Source organism: Trematomus bernacchii, unplaced genomic scaffold (assembly GCF_902827165.1).
Source record: "Trematomus bernacchii unplaced genomic scaffold, fTreBer1.1, whole genome shotgun sequence".
Taxonomy (NCBI): domain Eukaryota; kingdom Metazoa; phylum Chordata; class Actinopteri; order Perciformes; family Nototheniidae; genus Trematomus; species Trematomus bernacchii.
The window spans coordinates 150,584-174,904 of NW_022987549.1; the positions used below are offsets into that span (position 1 = coordinate 150,584).

Genomic DNA, 24,321 nt, shown 5'->3' on the forward strand with positions numbered 1-24,321 from the left:
TTAAATCTTCCGTGGCAAAATTAGAAAAGTGCCGGCTAAAGGTCTTCTATGTTATTTAATGAGCTTTGAAACAAACTGATATGATTCGATATTAAACCAACTAGTTATAGTAGATTAATTAACTATTCAAAACGTGTACAGTAATTTACAATAACACGGGAATAATAAACGGACTGCTCTCCCCCCTCCTGACAACACGCCAGTATCATGCAGCTCGCGGGTCCAATAATGAGTGACTCGACAGTAAAACTAAAACAAACTTTAACTAGTTTAGGTAGTTTGAGAGGTAATTAAAATAGCTACGTGTGTTATCTACGAGTGTGTTTTGTTCCGCTCACCGCATGCAGAGATGCATGTCGAATAGTCCGCAGCACCGGGGTCTCCCTCCGTCAGCAACAGCGGGTATCCCCCGTCAGATTAGACGTTACTAGCGTTTATGTCCATGCGTAATCAGCCCCTATAGGACATCTTTTGTCTGTCACACACTATTCTTGTATGTCACATAAGAGGTGCAACTGATGCGGTATTGCGCTAAAGGGGATATCCTTCTGGCCGGAGAGATTTCCATCCACACACACACACACACACACACACACACACACACACACACACACACACACACACACACACACACACACACACACACACACACACACACACACACACACACACACACACACACACACACACACACACCCATACCCGTATTCCCCTCCTACCCCGCCTTTTTTTTTTTTAAATAAGAGTTGGGTTAATAACTAAGGAGGCTCTCTTGAAGTGTACGGATGGTGAACTAATGTTTAATTACTATACTAACTATAAGGGCCTCTCTTTGTTGAAAGGAGGGGTAATCTGGTAATAAATGCAACAAAGTCTCTCTGAAGAGGTTGGCAATAAATTAAAGATCTTAATGACCCCATGGCGTTTGGTTTTTTTCTTTATGTTTAATTACATCAAATCCACTAATAAAATAATCCCTATATGAAGTTATATGTGTCATCTTTCCTGAAACTGAAGTGCTGTCCGTTTTACAAACAAGTTATCTTTCTGCTTCTTCACCCCTGAATTGTCCTCCCCCGTCCCTATTACTTCAGCCATCACATCAAGTCAGATCTGTGAAATTAAACACCTCTTCTCAAAGCGTGACTTCCCTATTGGGGGAGTGGGGCAGTAGGGCCTAACCCGATTTGGCCAAATATACTAACATGCAGAACATATGGTATGTTTTGAAAAAAGACTAACCATCTATCCAGTTCAAGCTGTCTTTAAGATGTGACATTGCGCTCTGACTTTTTCCCGTAAAATCGTGACAAACTATTACTTATTAAATTTGACCTCATACTGCTTGGTTGAAAATGATAGATGAGCATTTTACCAACAGATCAACGCGCAATCAACCCATACAGGACATCTCTTTCTACACATTATGTGTTATCGCTATAATATCATGTCATTATTTAATGTTGTTTTGTTTGTGTGTGTGTGTGTACAACGAAGTCTCTTTGAGAGGAAAATTATAATTTAAAGATCTTATTACCCCCTTATTGTTTAACTACTTCACACAACTATTAAAGAATCCCTATATGAAGTTACATGAGGCTACATTTACTGGTGTGCTTCCCTAGATGATGTAAATAGTCTAAGTGTCATGTTAGGGGGGCATTACGGACCTCAGGAGTCCGCCCTTGGAGGCTTGGAGAGCGGATAAAGAGAGGTGTAGAACTAACAAAAAATAATTAAGTATTTGCAATGCATAAACATAGAAGTTATCACTGTCATATTATGATCACTTAATGTAAGTAAGTTTAAGTAAAACTAACACAAGTCAATATTATTCACCTAGGCATTAGTGGGCTTGAGGGTCTCAGGGAGCGTGGACAAAGTGACTTGTCTCTGTATTTGAGGATTCTCAGTGCAGGCACTAACAGGAAGCTGCTGTGCATTAGTGGAGAGTCCTCTGAAGGCAGCTGTTATTTCATTCACACACTCATCTGTTACCTGCTGACTCCTCATAGTAAGTCTAGCCAAGTCAGCTGTTAAGTTGTCCATACCATCGCTTGATAACTGGTAACTTTTGATTGACAGTCCAGCCATGGCAGCTGCCAACTCGTCCATATAATTCTTAAGAACGTGGTGACAATACTACAAAAAAAAAGTGTATATATTAGGTCAGTTAACCTTGAAGAGCTAAACAGTTCAAGTGGTAAGTAACTAAGTATTTGCAATGAATAAACATAGAAATGATCACTGTCATATTATATAATCACTTAATATGGAGATAAGTAAAACTGACACAGACAGTTTAAACTGCTTGTTAAAATGCTATTGCTTAGTGTGTTTTCTCAGCACACTAACATAAATAAGGATGTATAATATAAAAAACTAGAAAACGATATAGTATTTTCAAGTCTTACTTTAGTATGGTAAAATTAAGAATAAGTCACATTAAAGTGTGTCATGATTTTCCGTAAAAAAGTCAAGTATAGTTTGTCAAAAGAATATGAAAAAATCATTTTGTAGAGTAGTATGTTGAAAATCTCAGTGTTTAACTGAACACACCTACATGTGATAACGCCTCGAACAAAGGGGTAATTAGCATACAAAGGGGGGGTCACTAGCATCAGAGGGGGAAAGGTGCTACGGGAATGAACTTTGAGGAGGGGGAACTTGTAAGAATTTCCAGCTTTTGAAGATAATTATATGGTACCCGTCCTTACAGCTAAACAAATCCTATGCCAGGTATTCTACAGACCACAAGAAGCACAAGAAGCCCCAGAAAGTATTACATTCAGAGCTAATAATGGTGAAACCGAAGAAGAAGCAAAGCAGATTATAATCGTTGCGGGTGAAAGGATAGAGAATTTGCAAGTGATGTTAATGCACTTATCTGATATAAAAAAATGCATTCATTTACTTCCAAGAGACCCCTAAACATCTACTTGGGCAATGTGAATTGAACGATAAACCGATCACTGTAAATGAAACGCGGAGAGAAGCAGCAGTGCAAATCGTTAAGTCTATTACCTTGAATGCACTACGACATTAACTTGGTCAAATGTAATATGTCTTTCTGAAAATGTGGCGAATGGTGTGTTTTTCAATTAAGCAACCATAACAAATTAAAATGTGTTTTATTCTTGCTTTCATATATAGTAATAGTATTAACTCCTTTGACTAGACTGTACTAAAATAAGACGTTTCACTGTTAAATAAAAAAATGGAAGTAGAAAATCGAGATAATGATGAGGTTCGTTATGTATCCAGTAACTATGAACAGCAGTTGAAAATGTTATTTAACCCTTTAACTCTAATAGACAAATCTAAAATAGCCTCTAGCTTATCTATAAGTTTGTGATTTTAACACTTATTCACTGACACAAGGCAGATTTTGGCTTTTTTCTCATGCCAAGATACTTTTAGACACACTTTGAGGTATGCAAAACCTTAAAACTAGAAAATGAAGTACATTGTCTGATTAGATTTTTTCTTAAAGACTGTTTCTCTAAAAGGCAAGTTTTGTGATTTTTAACACTTATTTACTTTTTTCTCTCTTTTCTTGTGTTACCAAGATACTTTTAGATACACTTTTGATGTATGCAACACTTAACAAAAGGGTATAATATGAAGTACTTTGTAAGGAATGGGGGTTTCTTTAATACCCCGTTTTTTTATTTAAAAAAACACTTGTACAGTTAAATAATGTAGGTTTTCTCTGATATTTTAGTTATTTTCAGCTACCAAGATACTTTTTTGATACACTTTAATGTAGGAACATTTGGCAACTGGTAGAATGTCAATTATTTTGTAATAAAATGTATTTTCTTAAAGACTGTGACTCTAAAAGGGGAAGTTTTTTTTTTTTTTTTCTCCCGTTGTCTTTCACTTACTTTTTTGGATACAGTTTTATGTATGACAACTCTACAACTGGTAGAAAGTTAAGTACTTTTTCTGAACAGATTTTCTTTAAGACTGTGACTCTTAAAGGTAAGACAATCCAGTTTTATGGAAGTAACTTAAATTATTTTTTTTTTGTTTTTTCTCCTACAAAGATACTTATAGTTACACTTTAATGGATGCAAAACTTTATAACTTGGTAAAATATTCATTATTTTGTAATGAATTGAGTTTTCTTTTTTGTTTTTGTTTTTCAACATACTATTGTACACAATGACTTTTCCATATATATATATATATTTTTTTTTCAGACAAACTATACTTTTGACTTTTTCCGTAAAATCGTGACAAACTATTACTTATTCTTACATTTGACCTCTTGCTGCTTGGTTGGAAATGATAGATGAAAAAGCTACAAAGCTTAAAGAACTTTTCTAAAAACTCTCAATTCTACAGATGACTCCCCCCACTCAACGCAATAAGTCCACCCCCCACTCAGCAAATCATCTAAAACGAAGGACCCCACTAAGACGCCCGTTGAAAACTAGCCAGGGATCTGAGAAAAACCAAGTCTCCCCCCGCGAGATGCAGCCAGGAACAAACTCCTGGACTACTATCGTCCCCAGCATTGTGGACACCCAAATCTTGCAATACTACAGCTGCTGATGTTACTCCTGGGGCCAAGACGTCTCTGTTTTTGAACATAGTGAAATCGGAGTTGGTTGATATTCTGGAGAGGGTGCTGCATCGGTACAGAGAAGAAATCTGCAATGGATCCCGAGTCAGTCACCCCAGCCAGAGGCAACACGATTGTGTGAATGACATTCCAGAATATTTCTTCAGAAACAATTACAACGCGTTAATGAAAAAGACTTTGGCTCGCCGACTTCATTACTGCGATTGACCAGAGTCTTAATGATATAAACATTTACATAGCTGAATGAAGGATCCAAGGCGCTTCGGAGGCTTTTCTGCACAATCTCAAAAACTGCAGACGCCTCAAGGAGAGACTTGAAAAGATCCACGCCGAGCTGGATGGAGAGGAAGAAGACTAATAACCAGCGGTTGATTTGAAGCCGGGGATTTTTTCGATACTTTGACTTTTCTTTAAAGTAAAATAAAAATGGGTAACTACTATGGAAAACAATCTGTATTTATCTATCAGAATGCAGTCAATACCTGTTTAATAAGTGTGTTGTTGATGACGATTGAAAACAGAATGAGTAGTGATCCCCGTGTAAACAGAACGGCTGAAGTTTGTAAACTAGAAGACATTTTGGATATCGTTCATTCTGGCAGTACTATTCCGGGTCATTGGGAAACGATTGTAAACGAAACATTTAAAGTGGTACTGGAATCTTCATTTTCCGAAACATTCTGTAACATTACCGAAGAAATGAAACAAACACCAAAAGTGTATCATGTGCTCGCATTGTATGCTCTGTTTGTAGATGTAATGCATCTTTGTGTCAAAAACAGCATACACATGAATACTTTGGCCGAAGTGCAAAAACTCCATTATAATATTTCCCTTCATCTGGGGGATTCTATGCTGGAAAAGATCCTGGGGATGTTGCAATCAGTATAATTGTATTATTGATTCCTATGGGGTGAAAACAATAAATTGTAAATATGAAATTCTGCAAATAAAAAAAGTGTTTTTTACATTTAAAAAAAACTTGTCTTCAAATCATAGTATAGTATTTCCTACATATCATTTTAAAAAAGAGTCACAGTGTAGAATGTCCAAACATTTAATTTAAAAGTACTAGTATAGTATGTTAAAAGTATCTTGAAAAAAGTCCAAGTATAGTATGTAGTTAAGAAATATATTATATAGTTTTGTCTGCAATGTCAGTATAGGATCTCTAATAAAAAAAATAAAAAAATGAGAGAAAGTCATAGTATAGTTTGACAAAAAGATCCTGAAAAAGTCATGACACTGTGTGTTGAAATGGTTTTGAATAAACACATCAGTATTTTAAAAAGTAAAATTGTATCAAGTGCATCAGACAACTCAAATTACTCCATTTGAACCATATTATAAATAAGTAAAGAATGGTCATAGTATATAGCAGGGGTGTTTAATAGTTTTCTGTGTGTCGGTGTTTCAGTGTTTCAGTGTTTCAGTGTTTCTGTGTTTCAGTGTTTCAGTGTTTCAGTGTTTTTGTGTTTCTGTGTTTCTGTGTTTTTGTGTGTCAGTGTTTTCAGTGTGTCAGTGTTTCAGTGTTGCAGTGTTTCAGTGTTTTCAGTGTTTCGTGTTTCAGTGTTTCAGTGTTTTTGTGTTTCAGTGTTTCAGTGTTTTGTGTGTCAGAGTGTCAGTGTTTACAGCCTTTCTTTGCTCTGATCAATCCCCAGGGATCCTCCCCTGGAAGGAATATAGCAGGATGAGAGAAAAACATTTAAAAAAAACGTATCTTAGAAGTGGCTATAACATTTGATGCAATTCTAAAAGATAGTCAGATTCCTAAAAAGTTACAAACGGATGCTGGAAAAGAATTATTTGTTTCTTCAGCAAGGCTTCAAAAATCTTGTTAAATAATTCTTTTCCAGCATCCGTTTGTAACTTTTTAGGAATCTGACTATCTTTTAGAATTGCATCAAATGTTATAGCCACTTCTAAGATACGTTTTTTTTAAATGTTTTTCTCTCATCCTGCTATATTCCTTCCAGGGGAGGATCCCTGGGGATTGATCAGAGCAAAGAAAGGCTGTAAACACTGACACTCTGACACACAAAACACTGAAACACTGAAACACAAAAACACTGAAACACTGAAACACGAAACACTGAAAACACTGAAACACTGCAACACTGAAACACTGACACACTGAAAACACTGACACACAAAAACACAGAAACACAGAAACACAAAAACACTGAAACACTGAAACACTGAAACACAAAAAACACTGAAACACAAAACACAGAAACACAAAACACTGAAACACTGAAACACAAAACACTGAAATACTGAAAACACTGAAACACTGAAACACAGAAACACTGAAACACTGAAACACTGAAACACTGACACACTGACACACAAAACACTGAAACACTGAAACACTGAAATACTGACACACAAAAACACAAAACACTGAAACACTGAAACACAGAAACACTGAAACACTGAAACACTGAAACACAGACACACAGAAAACTATTAAACACCCCTGCTATATACTATGACCATTCTTTACTTATTTATAATATGGTTCAAATGGAGTAATTTGAGTTGTCTGATGCACTTGATACAATTTTACTTTTTAAAATACTGATGTGTTTATTCAAAACCATTTCAACACACAGTGTCATGACTTTTTCAGGATCTTTTTGTCAAACTATACTATGACTTTCTCTAATTTTTTTATTTTTTTTATTAGAGATCCTATACTGACATTGCAGACAAAACTATATAATATATTTCTTAACTACATACTATACTTGGACTTTTTTCAAGATACTTTTAACATACTATACTAGTACTTTTAAATTAAATGTTTGGACATTCTACACTGTGACTCTTTTTTAAAATGATATGTAGGAAATACTATACTATGATTTGAAGACAAGTTTTTTTTAAATGTAAAAAACACTTTTTTTATTTGCAGAATTTCATATTTACAATTTATTGTTTTCACCCCATAGGAATCAATAATACAATTATACTGATTGCAACATCCCCAGGATCTTTTCCAGCATAGAATCCCCCAGATGAAGGGAAATATTATAATGGAGTTTTTGCACTTCGGCCAAAGTATTCATGTGTATGCTGTTTTTGACACAAAGATGCATTACATCTACAAACAGAGCATACAATGCGAGCACATGATACACTTTTGGTGTTTGTTTCATTTCTTCGGTAATGTTACAGAATGTTTCGGAAAATGAAGATTCCAGTACCACTTTAAATGTTTCGTTTACAATCGTTTCCCAATGACCCGGAATAGTACTGCCAGAATGAACGATATCCAAAATGTCTTCTAGTTTACAAACTTCAGCCGTTCTGTTTACACGGGGATCACTACTCATTCTGTTTTCAATCGTCATCAACAACACACTTATTAAACAGGTATTGACTGCATTCTGATAGATAAATACAGATTGTTTTCCATAGTAGTTACCCATTTTTATTTTACTTTAAAGAAAAGTCAAAGTATCGAAAAAATCCCCGGCTTCAAATCAACCGCTGGTTATTAGTCTTCTTCCTCTCCATCCAGCTCGGCGTGGATCTTTTCAAGTCTCTCCTTGAGGCGTCTGCAGTTTTTGAGATTGTGCAGAAAAGCCTCCGAAGCGCCTTGGATCCTTCATTCAGCTATGTAAATGTTTATATCATTAAGACTCTGGTCAATCGCAGTAATGAAGTCGGCGAGCCAAAGTCTTTTTCATTAACGCGTTGTAATTGTTTCTGAAGAAATATTCTGGAATGTCATTCACACAATCGTGTTGCCTCTGGCTGGGGTGACTGACTCGGGATCCATTGCAGATTTCTTCTCTGTACCGATGCAGCCCTCTCTCCAGAATATCAACCAACTCCGATTTCACTATGTTCAAAAACAGAGACGTCTTGGCCCCAGGAGTAACATCAGCAGCTGTAGTATTGCAAGATTTGGGTGTCCACAATGCTGGGGACGATAGTAGTCCAGGAGTTTGTTCCTGGCTGCATCTCGCGGGGGGAGACTTGGTTTTTCTCAGATCCCTGGCTAGTTTTCAACGGGCGTCTTAGTGGGGTCCTTCGTTTTAGATGATTTGCTGAGTGGGGGGTGGACTTATTTCGTTGAGTGGGGGGAGTCATCTGTAGAATTGAGAGTTTTTAGAAAAGTTCTTTAAGCTTTGTAGCTTTTTCATCTATCATTTCCAACCAAGCAGCAAGAGGTCAAATGTAAGAATAAGTAATAGTTTGTCACGATTTTACGGAAAAAGTCAAAAGTATAGTTTGTCTGAAAAAAAAAATATATATATATATATGGAAAAGTCATTGTGTACAATAGTATGTTGAAAAACAAAAACAAAAAAGAAAACTCAATTCATTACAAAATAATGAATATTTTACCAAGTTATAAAGTTTTGCATCCATTAAAGTGTAACTATAAGTATCTTTGTAGGAGAAAAAACAAAAAAAAAATAATTTAAGTTACTTCCATAAAACTGGATTGTCTTACCTTTAAGAGTCACAGTCTTAAAGAAAATCTGTTCAGAAAAAGTACTTAACTTTCTACCAGTTGTAGAGTTGTCATACATAAAACTGTATCCAAAAAAGTAAGTGAAAGACAACGGGAGAAAAAAAAAAAAAAACTTCCCCTTTTAGAGTCACAGTCTTTAAGAAAATACATTTTATTACAAAATAATTGACATTCTACCAGTTGCCAAATGTTCCTACATTAAAGTGTATCAAAAAAGTATCTTGGTAGCTGAAAATAACTAAAATATCAGAGAAAACCTACATTATTTAACTGTACAAGTGTTTTTTAAAATAAAAAAACGGGGTATTAAAGAAACCCCCATTCCTTACAAAGTACTTCATATTATACCCTTTTGTTAAGTGTTGCATACATCAAAAGTGTATCTAAAAGTATCTTGGTAACACAAGAAAAGAGAGAAAAAAGTAAATAAGTGTTAAAAATCACAAAACTTGCCTTTTAGAGAAACAGTCTTTAAGAAAAAATCTAATCAGACAATGTACTTCATTTTCTAGTTTTAAGGTTTTGCATACCTCAAAGTGTGTCTAAAAGTATCTTGGCATGAGAAAAAAGCCAAAATCTGCCTTGTGTCAGTGAATAAGTGTTAAAATCACAAACTTATAGATAAGCTAGAGGCTATTTTAGATTTGTCTATTAGAGTTAAAGGGTTAAATAACATTTTCAACTGCTGTTCATAGTTACTGGATACATAACGAACCTCATCATTATCTCGATTTTCTACTTCCATTTTTTTATTTAACAGTGAAACGTCTTATTTTAGTACAGTCTAGTCAAATGAGTTAATACTATTACTATATATGAAAGCAAAAATAAAACACAGTTTCATTTGTTATGGTTGCTTAATTGAAAAACACACCATTCGCCACATTTTCAGAAAGACATATTACATTTGACCAAGTTAATGTCGTAGTGCATTCAAGGTAATAGACTTAACGATTTGCACTGCTGCTTCTCTCCGCGTTTCATTTACAGTGATCGGTTTATCGTTCAATTCACATTGCCCAAGTAGATGTTTAGGGGTCTCTTGGAAGTAAATGAATGCATTTTTTTATATCAGATAAGTGCATTAACATCACTTGCAAATTCTCTATCCTTTCACCCGCAACGATTATAATCTGCTTTGCTTCTTCTTCGGTTTCACCATTATTAGCTCTGAATGTAATACTTTCTGGGGCTTCTTGTGCTTCTTGTGGTCTGTAGAATACCTGGCATAGGATTTGTTTAGCTGTAAGGACGGGGTACCATATAATTATCTTCAAAAGCTGGAAATTCTTACAAGTTCCCCCTCCTCAAAGTTCATTCCCGTAGCACCTTTCCCCCTCTGATGCTAGTGACCCCCCCTTTGTATGCTAATTACCCCTTTGTTCGAGGCGTTATCACATGTAGGTGTGTTCAGTTAAACACTGAGATTTTCAACATACTACTCTACAAAATGATTTTTTCATATTCTTTTGACAAACTATACTTGACTTTTTTACGGAAAATCATGACACACTTTAATGTGACTTATTCTTAATTTTACCATACTAAAGTAAGACTTGAAAATACTATATCGTTTTCTAGTTTTTTATATTATACATCCTTATTTATGTTAGTGTGCTGAGAAAACACACTAAGCAATAGCATTTTAACAAGCAGTTTAAACTGTCTGTGTCAGTTTTACTTATCTCCATATTAAGTGATTATATAATATGACAGTGATCATTTCTATGTTTATTCATTGCAAATACTTAGTTACTTACCACTTGAACTGTTTAGCTCTTCAAGGTTAACTGACCTAATATATACACTTTTTTTTTGTAGTATTGTCACCACGTTCTTAAGAATTATATGGACGAGTTGGCAGCTGCCATGGCTGGACTGTCAATCAAAAGTTACCAGTTATCAAGCGATGGTATGGACAACTTAACAGCTGACTTGGCTAGACTTACTATGAGGAGTCAGCAGGTAACAGATGAGTGTGTGAATGAAATAACAGCTGCCTTCAGAGGACTCTCCACTAATGCACAGCAGCTTCCTGTTAGTGCCTGCACTGAGAATCCTCAAATACAGAGACAAGTCACTTTGTCCACGCTCCCTGAGACCCTCAAGCCCACTAATGCCCTAGGTGAATAATATTGACTTGTGTTAGTTTTACTTAAACTTACTTACATTAAGTGATCATAATATGACAGTGATAACTTCTATGTTTATGCATTGCAAATACTTAATTATTTTTTGTTAGTTCTACACCTCTCTTTATCCGCTCTCCAAGCCTCCAAGGGCGGACTCCTGAGGTCCGTAATGCCCCCCTAACATGACACTTAGACTATTTACATCATCTAGGGAAGCACACCAGTAAATGTAGCCTCATGTAACTTCATATAGGGATTCTTTAATAGTTGTGTGAAGTAGTTAAACAATAAGGGGGTAATAAGATCTTTAAATTATAATTTTCCTCTCAAAGAGACTTCGTTGTACACACACACACACAAACAAAACAACATTAAATAATGACATGATATTATAGTGATAACACATAATGTGTAGAAAGAGATGTCCTGTATGGGTTGATTGCGCGTTGATCTGTTGGTAAAATGCTCATCTATCATTTTCAACCAAGCAGTATGAGGTCAAATTTAATAAGTAATAGTTTGTCACGATTTTACGGGAAAAAGTCAGAGCGCAATGTCACATCTTAAAGACAGCTTGAACTGGATAGATGGTTAGTCTTTTTTCAAAACATACCATATGTTCTGCATGTTAGTATATTTGGCCAAATCGGGTTAGGCCCTACTGCCCCACTCCCCCAATAGGGAAGTCACGCTTTGAGAAGAGGTGTTTAATTTCACAGATCTGACTTGATGTGATGGCTGAAGTAATAGGGACGGGGGAGGACAATTCAGGGGTGAAGAAGCAGAAAGATAACTTGTTTGTAAAACGGACAGCACTTCAGTTTCAGGAAAGATGACACATATAACTTCATATAGGGATTATTTTATTAGTGGATTTGATGTAATTAAACATAAAGAAAAAAACCAAACGCCATGGGGTCATTAAGATCTTTAATTTATTGCCAACCTCTTCAGAGAGACTTTGTTGCATTTATTACCAGATTACCCCTCCTTTCAACAAAGAGAGGCCCTTATAGTTAGTATAGTAATTAAACATTAGTTCACCATCCGTACACTTCAAGAGAGCCTCCTTAGTTATTAACCCAACTCTTATTTAAAAAAAAAAAGGCGGGGTAGGAGGGGAATACGGGTATGGGTGTGTGTGTGTGTGTGTGTGTGTGTGTGTGTGTGTGTGTGTGTGTGTGTGTGTGTGTGTGTGTGTGTGTGTGTGTGTGTGTGTGTGGATGGAAATCTCTCCGGCCAGAAGGATATCCCCTTTAGCGCAATACCGCATCAGTTGCACCTCTTATGTGACATACAAGAATAGTGTGTGACAGACAAAAGATGTCCTATAGGGGCTGATTACGCATGGACATAAACGCTAGTAACGTCTAATCTGACGGGGGATACCCGCTGTTGCTGACGGAGGGAGACCCCGGTGCTGCGGACTATTCGACATGCATCTCTGCATGCGGTGAGCGGAACAAAACACACTCGTAGATAACACACGTAGCTATTTTAATTACCTCTCAAACTACCTAAACTAGTTAAAGTTTGTTTTAGTTTTACTGTCGAGTCACTCATTATTGGACCCGCGAGCTGCATGATACTGGCGTGTTGTCAGGAGGGGGGAGAGCAGTCCGTTTATTATTCCCGTGTTATTGTAAATTACTGTACACGTTTTGAATAGTTAATTAATCTACTATAACTAGTTGGTTTAATATCGAATCATATCAGTTTGTTTCAAAGCTCATTAAATAACATAGAAGACCTTTAGCCGGCACTTTTCTAATTTTGCCACGGAAGATTTAAACTGTAACGAACATGCCGACCGGACAGGAGGGGGGAGGAGGAGGGGGTTGAGAGGGGTGGGGGCTGAGGAGGGGATGGGGGGCGACAGGGAGGATGTGAAACCTGCTGTAAGGAGGGGGTGGTTGAGAGGGGTGGGGGCTGAGCGGGGTGGGGGGCTACCTGAGAGGATGTAACACCTGTATGTGAGGGGGGGGGGGGGGGGGGGGGGGGGGGGGGGGCTACCGGTGAGGATGTAACACCTGTACGCGATAACACCTCGAACAAAGGGGCTCATTAGCATATCAAAGGGGGGTCATTAACATAATTAGGGGGCGGGACTTAGAAGGTGTGACCTGTCACTTTTTTATGCATACTAATGAGATTGAAGCGGGATATGTACTACTACTAGCATACTCAGCCCGACTCAGCCCTGTTTGTTGGCCTCGATAGAACCACAATTTTGTCGGGCCAGAAAAGAGGTGAAAAAGTGGCCCCGGGCCGGGCCGGGCCGGAACTAGGCCTAGTGGAAGCGCAACCAAAAACGGGTACGGCACGACACGGCACGCTTAAAGCGAGCTCCGCGCTGTAGTGGAACTGCGCCACAAGAGTGTACTTGTGAAAAGCACTGGTACAAATGTGTGTATAAGTTTACACGTTAGGGCAGGGCCGCCCCTCCCTACAGGCCGATCACGCAGACTGCGTGGGGCCTCACCTGGCGGAGGGGGCCTCATCAAAATGTAAATGCGCACGTATGCGCTTATGCGGCGCAATTAGTGTGCCCCCCCCCGTTGACGCTCGCTAAACAGAGGGCCTCATCATTAGGGATGGGTATCGTTTGAAATCTATCGATTCCGATTCCGGTTCTTATCGATTCCGGTTCTTATCGATTCCGGTTCTTATCGATTCCGGTTCTTATTGATTCCCCGTTTCGATTCCAAAATTGTGAAAAAAAGAGGTCAAACGTTTAGATAACAAAAATATCTTTATTCTTTTAAGCTTTAACTGACATTTTTACAAATAAAAAATATACATGCAATACAAATGTATTGCACAATAGCTGTGCTTTATTTGAACTGAGCTATGCCTGTGGCAAGCTATTAACAGGCATTACACTGTGCCTTGTCTTTTTCTTTATTAGTGTTTAGCCTCACTTTAGAGCGTTTACCGCCATCCATCTTTGGTGTTATGAAGTGACTGAGCTCGTGAACTGTCTACGGGACCGTCTGTGGACCTCTGGCGCCTGTCAGCGCAACTTACATGATGCCGTTTAAAAAAATTAAGGGCGGTGCCGGCCGTCAGCGTACCGAGCCGGCCGTCAACGGCCCGCTGACGACCGGCCGTTCTGTGATTCTCCAGAACACACAGATGGCCAGTCCGCCCTTACCCTGTATTCCACCGGGTCACCGCGGCGCAGACGGACCCGGTGGAACACAGGGTCTACCGTGTTTAGGAACCGTTAAGCAGAACCGAAATTGTGTATTTTGTATGGGTACCCGGTACCCGGCATTTTCTTATCGGTTCTCATCTGGAACCGAGTTTCGGTTCCCAACCCTACTCATCATATAACTTTGCGTGGGGCCTCAAGTTGGCCAACGCCCTGCGTTAGGGCCATTTAGCTAATAAGTAGCATATATAATAAATATGAAATCAGAAAGTATTTATCAAACGCACACATGCAGCTGTGTTTAGACCCAGGTTGACGGTAAAGGATGCATCCTGGTTTAATTGATCTGGCCTCATGGCTGTGATGTGTAATTTACGTGGATTTAATAGTACCGCATAGTTTAGCAAATAAAAGTGATCGATCTCCCAGGTAGCGCTGTCTGTGTAGTATTTTGTAACGTAACGTCCCAAACAGCGACCGTCTGTTTAACGCTATCGATTCAAACAGCAGCGTTTTATTAATATTTTGTTTCAAGCTCTGGGGCCTCATTTATAAAGGGATATACGCTCAAAATATGGCGGGCACCAGTTTCCACGCAATGTTTGCGATTTATAAAATACTAACTTGACGGGAAAATGTGCGGTCCTCCACGCAAACTCTAACCCAGGGCTTCTCAAACTCCGGACCAAGGTCCGGATCCGGACCGAACTGCAAATCAATCCGGACCGAACCCTGTGTCCCATTATAAAAAATTCTTAAAAAAAAAAAAGAATTCTGATTCTAATAAATTAATGTACATCATCATGTACGCGCGTCTTGTGTCTGACGCGTTGTGAGAATGAACGTGCATATATATTTACTTGTGTGTGCGAGCGTGACACGCATAGCAGACCGCAAGTTAACCGCAAGTTTACCTTGACTTTCTAATGATTCTAATGCCTTTTTTGCAGAGGTTCAAAGCATTGACTACAGACAAACAGTGCCATTTCTCCCACTAGTTCAAGCCACCATACTGTATGTATGTATTGAATGTGTGTGTGCATACACGGGCGCCGTTTACCGACAGGCAAGGCAGGCAAGTGCTTGGACCAGAAGGGGTCCCCCAAAGAAGGTAGATTAAGAAGGTCCACAGCAACGACAACATGAAACACCCATGCATAGAGCGCCAAGAAACTGCTTCTTAATTTCAGTTTCGTTTCTCCGCTCGGGGGGACGGGGGACGGGGGGGACGGACGGACTTTACTGGCATTGATCCGGACCAGTGACCTTGTATAAAGTTCACAACTGGACCTTTAATAAAAAAGTTTGAGTACCCCTGCTCTAACCCATGCGTACGCACTAAGCACAACAACGGGAGAGACGAGAAACTGCGACACCGTTGGCAGAAGAAAGAAGGGAGAGAAATATGTGGAAATAATACCATCAATAAAATGTTACCTCTCATTTATCAAATATGAAGAATTCATTTTCAAACATTGATTAAAGCCAATCTTAAAATGATTAAACAAACGCCTGTTTGAGACTCCTCAGTGCACACAAACACATAACTTGGAGAAATAAATAAATACGGATATGTTATTTAAAACCACCTCGAATATGTTGTGTTAATGTTATGAAATGTTTTCTCATAAATGATGCGGTAAGCAGGAGGACAGAATTACGTCTAAACTGACGCCGTTTTGCATTTCTATAGGTTGTAGATACGAGCATGGTTTATACTATCATGTTTAATCGTGTTTTATACACACACACACACACACACACACACACACACACACACACACACACACACACACACACACACACACACACACACACACACACACACACACACACACACACACACACACACACCACACACTCTCACACTTCAGGCCTGCTGTGTGGACACCACTCCAAACAACATAACTGGTCAGTTTCTCACGGTGACCATCATCATCATCCCCATGTTCTTCGTCCTGTACACATATCTACGGATTCTGCTGGTCTGCAGGAGGAGCTCGTCTGAATTCAGAGGAAAGGCGTTACAAACCTGCCTGCCTCACATCGTCTCCTTTTTGACCTACTCCATCTCTCTCTTCTGCGAGTTGTATTTGACTCGATTAGAGGCTGATCAACTGAATCCAAGCATCACAGCTATTTTGTCTTTAGCGTATCTGATCATTCCCCCCCTCAATAACCCTATCGTTTATGGCCCGGGTCTGCCTCAAATCAAAGGAGTCGTGTTAAGATTTCTGAAGAAGGGTCCTGCTGCTGAAATATAAAAGGAATATGTTGACCATGTTAGATTGTGTTTCCTATCATAATTATTTAAAGGGATATATGCATAGATAGAGATCAACATAAAGCACAACAACAATATTATATACTTGATTTAACTCAGATTTGGCTTGAATTTCCCTCAAATGTTAAAATATTACTATTCTGTTAAATGTAATAGATTTAAAGTTAGAACACATATTATGTGCTGCCTCTTCGTGCATATTTAAGGTCAATATTAAAATGTCTTTTTTTTTAACATATCCTCATAAAAAGTAGATTTGACAGGATTTGAGGTGTACTGTATGTTAGGCATTGTGAGGTTACACCACTTACTGTTGTTATTGTGTTTTAATATTTTGTTGTGAATCATTCACCCTTTGTTACTATAATGAAAATGTAATGATGATGTAATATATTCAATAAACAACAGTCTACAGCCATGTGAGTCCCTGCTTTTTCACCTTTACTTAAATTAAATGCTATTGTTAGCCATTTGGAACATGTTAGTTTATTAAGCATGCTAACATTAGATAATTATCAGTGCAGCTGAGGATTATGGGAATTAATAATCTATCAAGCTTTCTATGTTTGGCCCCCTGCCTTAACTTTAATGTTATACGTACAGTAAATTACAAAGATCGGCAGTTTTTTGTCCAAAACGTTTGCTTTGGTGAACTATTTTAGCAAGAACATATTTTGTGAAATGTTAGTAAGATTGGTCACTTTCCATGCAGGTTTAGTGTGAATGTGCTGCTTTGAAAAGAAAGTGTTTTGCATTAATCATTTTAATGCATCTATGATAGAAGTAGAATAAACACTAAATAACCAAATATATCACAAAAAGCGGGCCTGAAACCTGAGAGCTGACATTCACTTTTAGGACTAAACTTGACAGTTTTTCTTGTGGTCTTGGGTCAAAATGTTTATTTTCAAAAATATATTACCTTCCACGAAATTACATATGGAAACTTTCAGGGATTGTCACTAACAGCTGGCTTACTCTAGATACAATGCACTTTTCAACAGCTCACCTCTGGCTGGCAGATAACTGTAGGTTACATTGTAACCGTTGTTCTCTGAGTGAACAGACTATCTCTCCACCCAGCTACATATTCCATATGTCCCCACCTGACAGATGACGTGGATAATTATGTAAGACAGACCAGTAGTACTGGCACGCACAGGTATATAAGGCACCGGTGTGCGTGATCCAACACAGTCTCACTCCCTGATAGTCCGATAGCGACGCTTGGTCAGGGTCCATGGCGTGCAGTTGTGATGCGCCGAGTCTCCTTCAGCTTCATAAACGGATACAAAGAGCTTTCAACTGATTGCAATGTATTCCCATCGGCGGCGGTATTTGACGCTCAGGGAAGCACGGCATCGGTCCATGTTTTAAAACGGCATCATGTAAGTTGCTGCATGTACCTTGGTTGCTGATTGGCTAATGGTTACACAAGACAAAACATCGTGATGACATCATAAAGTGGCCAAAATCTGATCAGCTCATTTTCAGACAGGTTTTTATAAAAATGGATCAGGAGAAAAAGAGAGAGAATCTTTGTTCCTGAAACTTTCAGAGTCTCTTTACACAGAGGGGACACATGTTGATGTAGAAGAGACATGAAGAAGAGGGGACACATGTTGATGTAGAAGAGACATGAAGAAGAGGGGACACATGTTGATGTAGAAGAGACATGAAGAAGAGGGGACACATGTTGATGTAGAAGAGACATGAAGAAGAGGGGACACATGTTGATGTAGAAGAGACATGAAGAAGAGGGGACACATGTTGATGTAGAAGAGACATGAAGAAGAGGGGACACATGTTGATGAAGAAGAGACATGAAGAAGAGGGGACACATGTTGATGTAGAAGAGACATGAAGAAGAGGGGACACATGTTGATGTAGAAGAGACATGAAGAAGAGGGGACACATGTTGATGAAGAAGAGACATGAAGAAGAGGGGACACATGTTGATGTAGAAGAGACATGAAGAAGAGGGGACACATGTTGATGTAGAAGAGACATGAAGAAGAGGGGACACATGTTGATGTAGAAGAGACATGAAGAAGAGGGGACGCATGTTGATGTAGAAGAGACATGAAGAAGAGGGGACACATGTTGATGTAGAAGAGACATGAAGAAGAGGGGACGCATGTTGATGTAGAAGAGACATGAAGAAGAGGGGACACATGTTGATGTAGAAGAGACATGGAGAAGAGGGGACACATGTTGATGAAGAAGAGACATGAAGAAGAGGGGACACATGTTGATGAAGAAGAGACATGAAGAAGAGGGGACACATGTTGATGTAGAAGAGACATGAAGAAGAGGGGACACATGTTGATGTAGAAGAGACATGAAGAAGAGGGGACACATGTTGATGAAGAAGAGACATGAAGAAGAGGGGACACATGTTGATGTAGAAGAGACATGAAGAAGAGGGGACACATGTTGATGTAGAAGAGACATGAAGAAGAGGGGACACATGTTGATGAAGAAGAGACATGAAGAAGTTGATTTTAAATAATAGGTCCCCTTTAATATTGATATGTGTAGACAAAGTAGTGGAGTCAGTCTGAGGTGTTTCTGGAGCTTTATTTACAGATCTCTCAGCAGCTAGAGGAACATGCATTCTGCTGAACAACAAACGCTACAAAAGGTTCACAAAGTCACATCTAAATAAATCTCCTCCTCCTCGCTCAGAAAAGTACAAAACTGTGAAAACAGGAAAGATATATTTACAAACTCAGCAGGGATTATTTACACATTTAAAAACTCTCATTTCAGATTCCCTCAGTTGCCAAAACAAAGATATAAATAAAGTGTATTAAAGTTTATTAAAGTGCAGATTCTGTGAACAGAACTGTGGAGCGAAAACCAGCTTTATTTAAAGTTTTTAATCACGTTTTACTCCTGATTTCTTCCTGTTTTCACCAATAAAATTGGAACCAAATCTCCAAATATGATCAATTATGACTTTATATGAATCGTAATAAACATATATTTTAAAACCACAAAGAAAGTTTAGAAATAAATGTAATTATTTAAGAAAATGTGTAATATTGTGAGAATAAAGATGCATTTTCCCCCCATAAAATTAGGTATAAATACAATATTATAAAAATAAAAAAGCAACTTAAATTAATAATAAAATCACAACTTAATTCACATTTTTATGTTGAATTATATCTATTTATTAAACTCCCAATAAAGCTTTATTCTCATAATATTATTTATATTTAATCTCCATGTTTCTCCTCTCAAATCTGACCACATATTTAACCAGTGTAAGAAACGCTAAAATAACTATAATAAATAATAATAAAAATCCTAGAGTTGTTTTTCAGCGGGAAATATAAGAAATATAAGAAAGACATATTGCTGCTTTATTTCTATTTCACACAGGATAATAATCACATTATATCTGATCAATACAAACCAGTACGTGTGTTATAAGACTGTCAGAATGCAAGATCTATTGGCATTAAAACACGTGATATTGTGGATAATTCAGGTGTTTTCTGGTGAAATATACAAGAAGCAGAGATACTTGTGATTTATTATATTCACATTTAAATAAAGAGAAATGTTTGTTTTGGCAACCGTTGAATGGTCCGGTGGAAACGTGTCATTTTATTGACCTGCTGAATCTATAAGGAGATAAAGCTTTGGATACCAAGCTGCTTCGTATTTACACAAACAATAACAACTTATATTCACTCGTTCATTAAATCCTGCAGGTTCAGAGCGTCGGGAAATAAAGGTGTTTTATTGCATTTAAATAAAAACATGATGCCGGATAGAGAGTGTTCTTAAAGGGCCGGTACGTACATTTGATATGGTATTGATAGTTTGCTGTATTTAATTAGTCTCAGATAATTTTCAGCATTTTTATAAATACATTTGCTAATTTAATTTAAGAGTATATATAGATTTTTTGTAATTGTTTTTACTTCAGATCATTAGAGATAATTTTATTTATTTTTTGTATATTAAAAAAATCTAATCTCAGAGAATTTTAGAGTTTTTTTTCCTCATAAATTAAAAAATCTAAGACAGTAAGTGGGCGGGACTTTGAGATGACTGACAGTAAGTGGGCGGGACTTTCAGATGACTGACAGTAAGTCGGCGGGACTTTCAGATGACTGACAGTAAGTGGGCGGGACTTTCAGATGACTGACAGTAAGTGGGCGGGACTTTCAGATGACTGACATTAAGTGGGCGGGACTTTTAGATGACTGACAGTAAGTGGGCGGAACTTTCAGATGACTGACAGAAATGAGGCAGGACTTATAGATGACTGACAGTAAATGGGCGGGACTTTTAGATGACTGTCAGTAAATGGGCGGGACTTTTAGATGACTGTCAGTAAGTGGGCGGGACTTTTAGATGACTGTCAGTAAGTGGGCGGGACTTTCAGATGACTGTCAATAAATGGGCGGGACTTTCAGATGACTGACAGTAAGTGGGCGGGACTTTCAGATGACTGTCAGTAAATGGGCGGGACTTTTAGATGACTGACAGTAAATGGGCGGAACTTTGAGATGACTGACAGTAAGTGGGCGGGACTTTCAGATGACTGACAGTAAGTCGGCGGGACTTTCAGATGACTGACAGTAAATGGGCGGGACTTTCAGATGACTGACAGTAAGTGGGCGAGACTTTCAGATGACTGTCAGTAAATGGGCGGGACTTTTAGATGACTGTCAGTAAATGGGCGGGACTTTTAGATGACTGACAGTAAGTGGGCGGGACTTTTAGATGACTGACAGTAAGTGGGCGGGACTTTTAGATGACTGACAGTAAGTGGGCGGGACTTTTAGATGACTGTTCATGTACACTGCTGTGTACAATAAATATAATCTAAATAAATCAGTGACAGCAGAGGACGATAAACACCAACAATTACGTACTGCCCCTTTAAATGAAATGATGCAGTAGAACATGATCTGCCTAGCAACAGGATTCAAACACTTTATATTTCTGGTTATTTTAGACTCATAATTGGAGGTTTTTTGTTAAATGTCCACCCTAAAACCCAGCTGTGATTGATGTCAAGTGTCTCAGTGCGGAGGATTGTTCATATCTACCCACAAATCTGGATTATTATGGGATGGATCCTGCAGAAACAGACCTGAGGAGCTTCTGACTTTTGGCACGATAGCAAACTGAATCTCACGAGGAAACAAAAACTGCTGAAGAGATTTCACAGAAAAAGCCTTAAAGGAGACGTGAGGGAGGATTTAATGAGAATAACAACCACCTGTTGTGTTTTGTGTTTCACGCACAGAGCTCCACAGAAACAGGAATACCTCAAATATATTAGAGAAAATATTTGTGGCGTTTTTCTTTTTGAAACTCAAACACGTTCTCCTCTTTATATTATAAATATCTTTATGATTAAATACAGATTAAGAGATCCTTGTTTAGACTAGACGTCTGTTAATATAGAACAGGTTTGCATAGTATCCACCAAATCGAATTTACCTTTAAAAACCTGCTTTTATTTTCGTACAACAGTTTTAGGGCCACGGTAGAGGGAAAGATATCTCGGATTTTCTAAATAAAATGACGATTATTTCCAAAAATGGTGAGAAAAGTTAATTAAATGACAATAATTCAACTTTTAATGAGAAAAAGTCATATTTCTATATGACTTAAACTTGTAATTTATTTAGTCTTGTTTCCTTAAACTCCCACAAACCACTTTAATCTCATAATGTTATCAATTTGCTCACAGTGGCCCTAAGAGTCCGTCATGCTTGGTCAAACAGAATTAAATCACTCTCCAGGTATCAGTTTGTTCTCCTGTGTTCTCCTGAAGAAACGCAGGATATAAAGAAATCATAATTAAAGGTGAGAGAAACTTGGATCTGTGCGGCACTCTTTTAGGATTCAGTGATTACATCTCCCTTAACATCTGTGCATCCTGTGTGTGTGTGAGAGAGTGTTTCACGTCAGGTGTCTGCAGGACCTTTCCTCCAGCAGCGCATGCACCGTCACCCCGAGCCTCACAAGACCTTTTTCCTCCAGGATGTGATGGGGCAGACACAGCTTGTCCTGGGGAGGAAGAGGAAGAGGAGGAAAGAGAGAAAGGATTTAGACACAATGCACGTAAACGCGGGAGTGTTTGTGCATATTAAACCCCTTTGAATGTATCCACTAATGCTGCAAAAACACGTTTTCACTTTTACTCCAGGAATTAGCCACAGCCCAAAAACACCTTTCACTACTTTGATTCCAGGAATTAGCTACATCCCAAAATAAATACCAATAAGCGTCTCCTGCCAAATGTAGTTAAGCGTATTTGTTAAGGAAATTATAATTGTAACCTGCATTTATGAACAAGATGCATTGTGTTTATTTTTAGTAACAAAAGGCACATTTACACTTCCCACCCAAAGGACTTGACTTTTATATTTTCCCAAATATATTTATACATACTTATTACTGCCATTATGGGTTTTTTACAGGACATATTTTACACATCATCACAATAAAGTACAGTAAACTACGGCTACTGACTATTATTGTGATCATTGTTCAGGGTTTAGTCTGCACCGGGTAAGTTATTTAACAAAAATGCAATAAAAATATCACTATTTACTGTTAAGCAATACATAAAAGTATATCTTAATTAACCTGTTAAGCCCTGAGCCTGTTTTTCAGGTCTCAGGCTCGAAAATGACATTCCCAGAACAAATGACTATAACTTCACTTCTAAAAGGGGTAAATTAATAATCTTTTTTCTCAAAGCAATGATAAACCTGTGAGTTGGATGTAGAAGAGTCAGAATCAATATAGATTTTTTTTATTTTAAAGTAAATCCAGATTGAACAAAGTAAAAAAATGTAACTTATAGGTTCCCGTCCAAAAAAAAAACATTACTTATAGTGAAAACCACCCTTGAATGATGGGATCGGAGACTAAAAGCTTTAGGAATCCAAACTATAGGCGCTTTCACACCGGAGTACTTTTCCCAGTATAGTTCCGATATAGTTCAGAAAATGTGCGTTCACACCAAACAAATCAGGAACTAGAAATGAGTTAATGAGAACCTTTTCACCCCCTTTTCAGTCCCTGCTAGAGAGCAGGTACTTTCACGGGAGAAAAAGGTTCTAATTTCTCATGCGGATTGCAAACCACGCCCCGTAAAACTCCCAAAACATTTTGTGAAGCCGCCATTTTATTTTCCTCGCATTAGCATTATTAGCATTAGCCCAGCGCACCAACGGAGAGAGACTAACTTATGGCAACACAAAAGAAAACATGGGAGCGGTGGAGAGATGAGGAGGTGTTGGCGTTCTGGTGATTTACTCTGAAGGCTTCAGTAGAAGCTGCTGGGAGTCCCAGCAGCTTCTACTGAAGCCAGTCCCCAACTCCGGGGACTTCCGGCCGGGGACTCCGGGTGGCAGTATACACCGTGAAGTGGTTTGCGGCCTGCCAGTAAACCCAAAGCAGAAGAAGACGAAGTGACGTCAGCGGCTTCATTTGCCTAATCCTCCCTCAGGGACTTATTCCGGTGTGAACGCGATCTGCTCTTTATCTAAACATGACCTATTGGTGAATGAGTGATGCGTAGCCAGAATGCCCAAAACCGGAAGCTGTCATACACTTTCGTAGCTATCATAGCAGCTATATATGAAATCTCCGTTATTGACATAAATATGAAGATGGATTGTCAGT

The 24,321-nt window shown here is 38.2% G+C and overlaps 1 protein-coding gene across 1 annotated transcript in view; it reads right to left on the minus strand.

Moving 5' to 3' along the window:
- Window positions 1-19,211: 19,211 nt before the first annotated feature.
- lrch1 (leucine-rich repeats and calponin homology (CH) domain containing 1) overlaps window positions 19,212-24,321 on the minus strand; it is a gene marked incomplete in the record, with an annotated part of 68,344 nt that continues 63,234 nt past the window's right edge. The window contains 1 exon segment of the mRNA XM_034123652.1: window positions 19,212-22,695. Within this exon segment, the coding sequence (XP_033979543.1) occupies window positions 22,588-22,695 (108 nt within the window).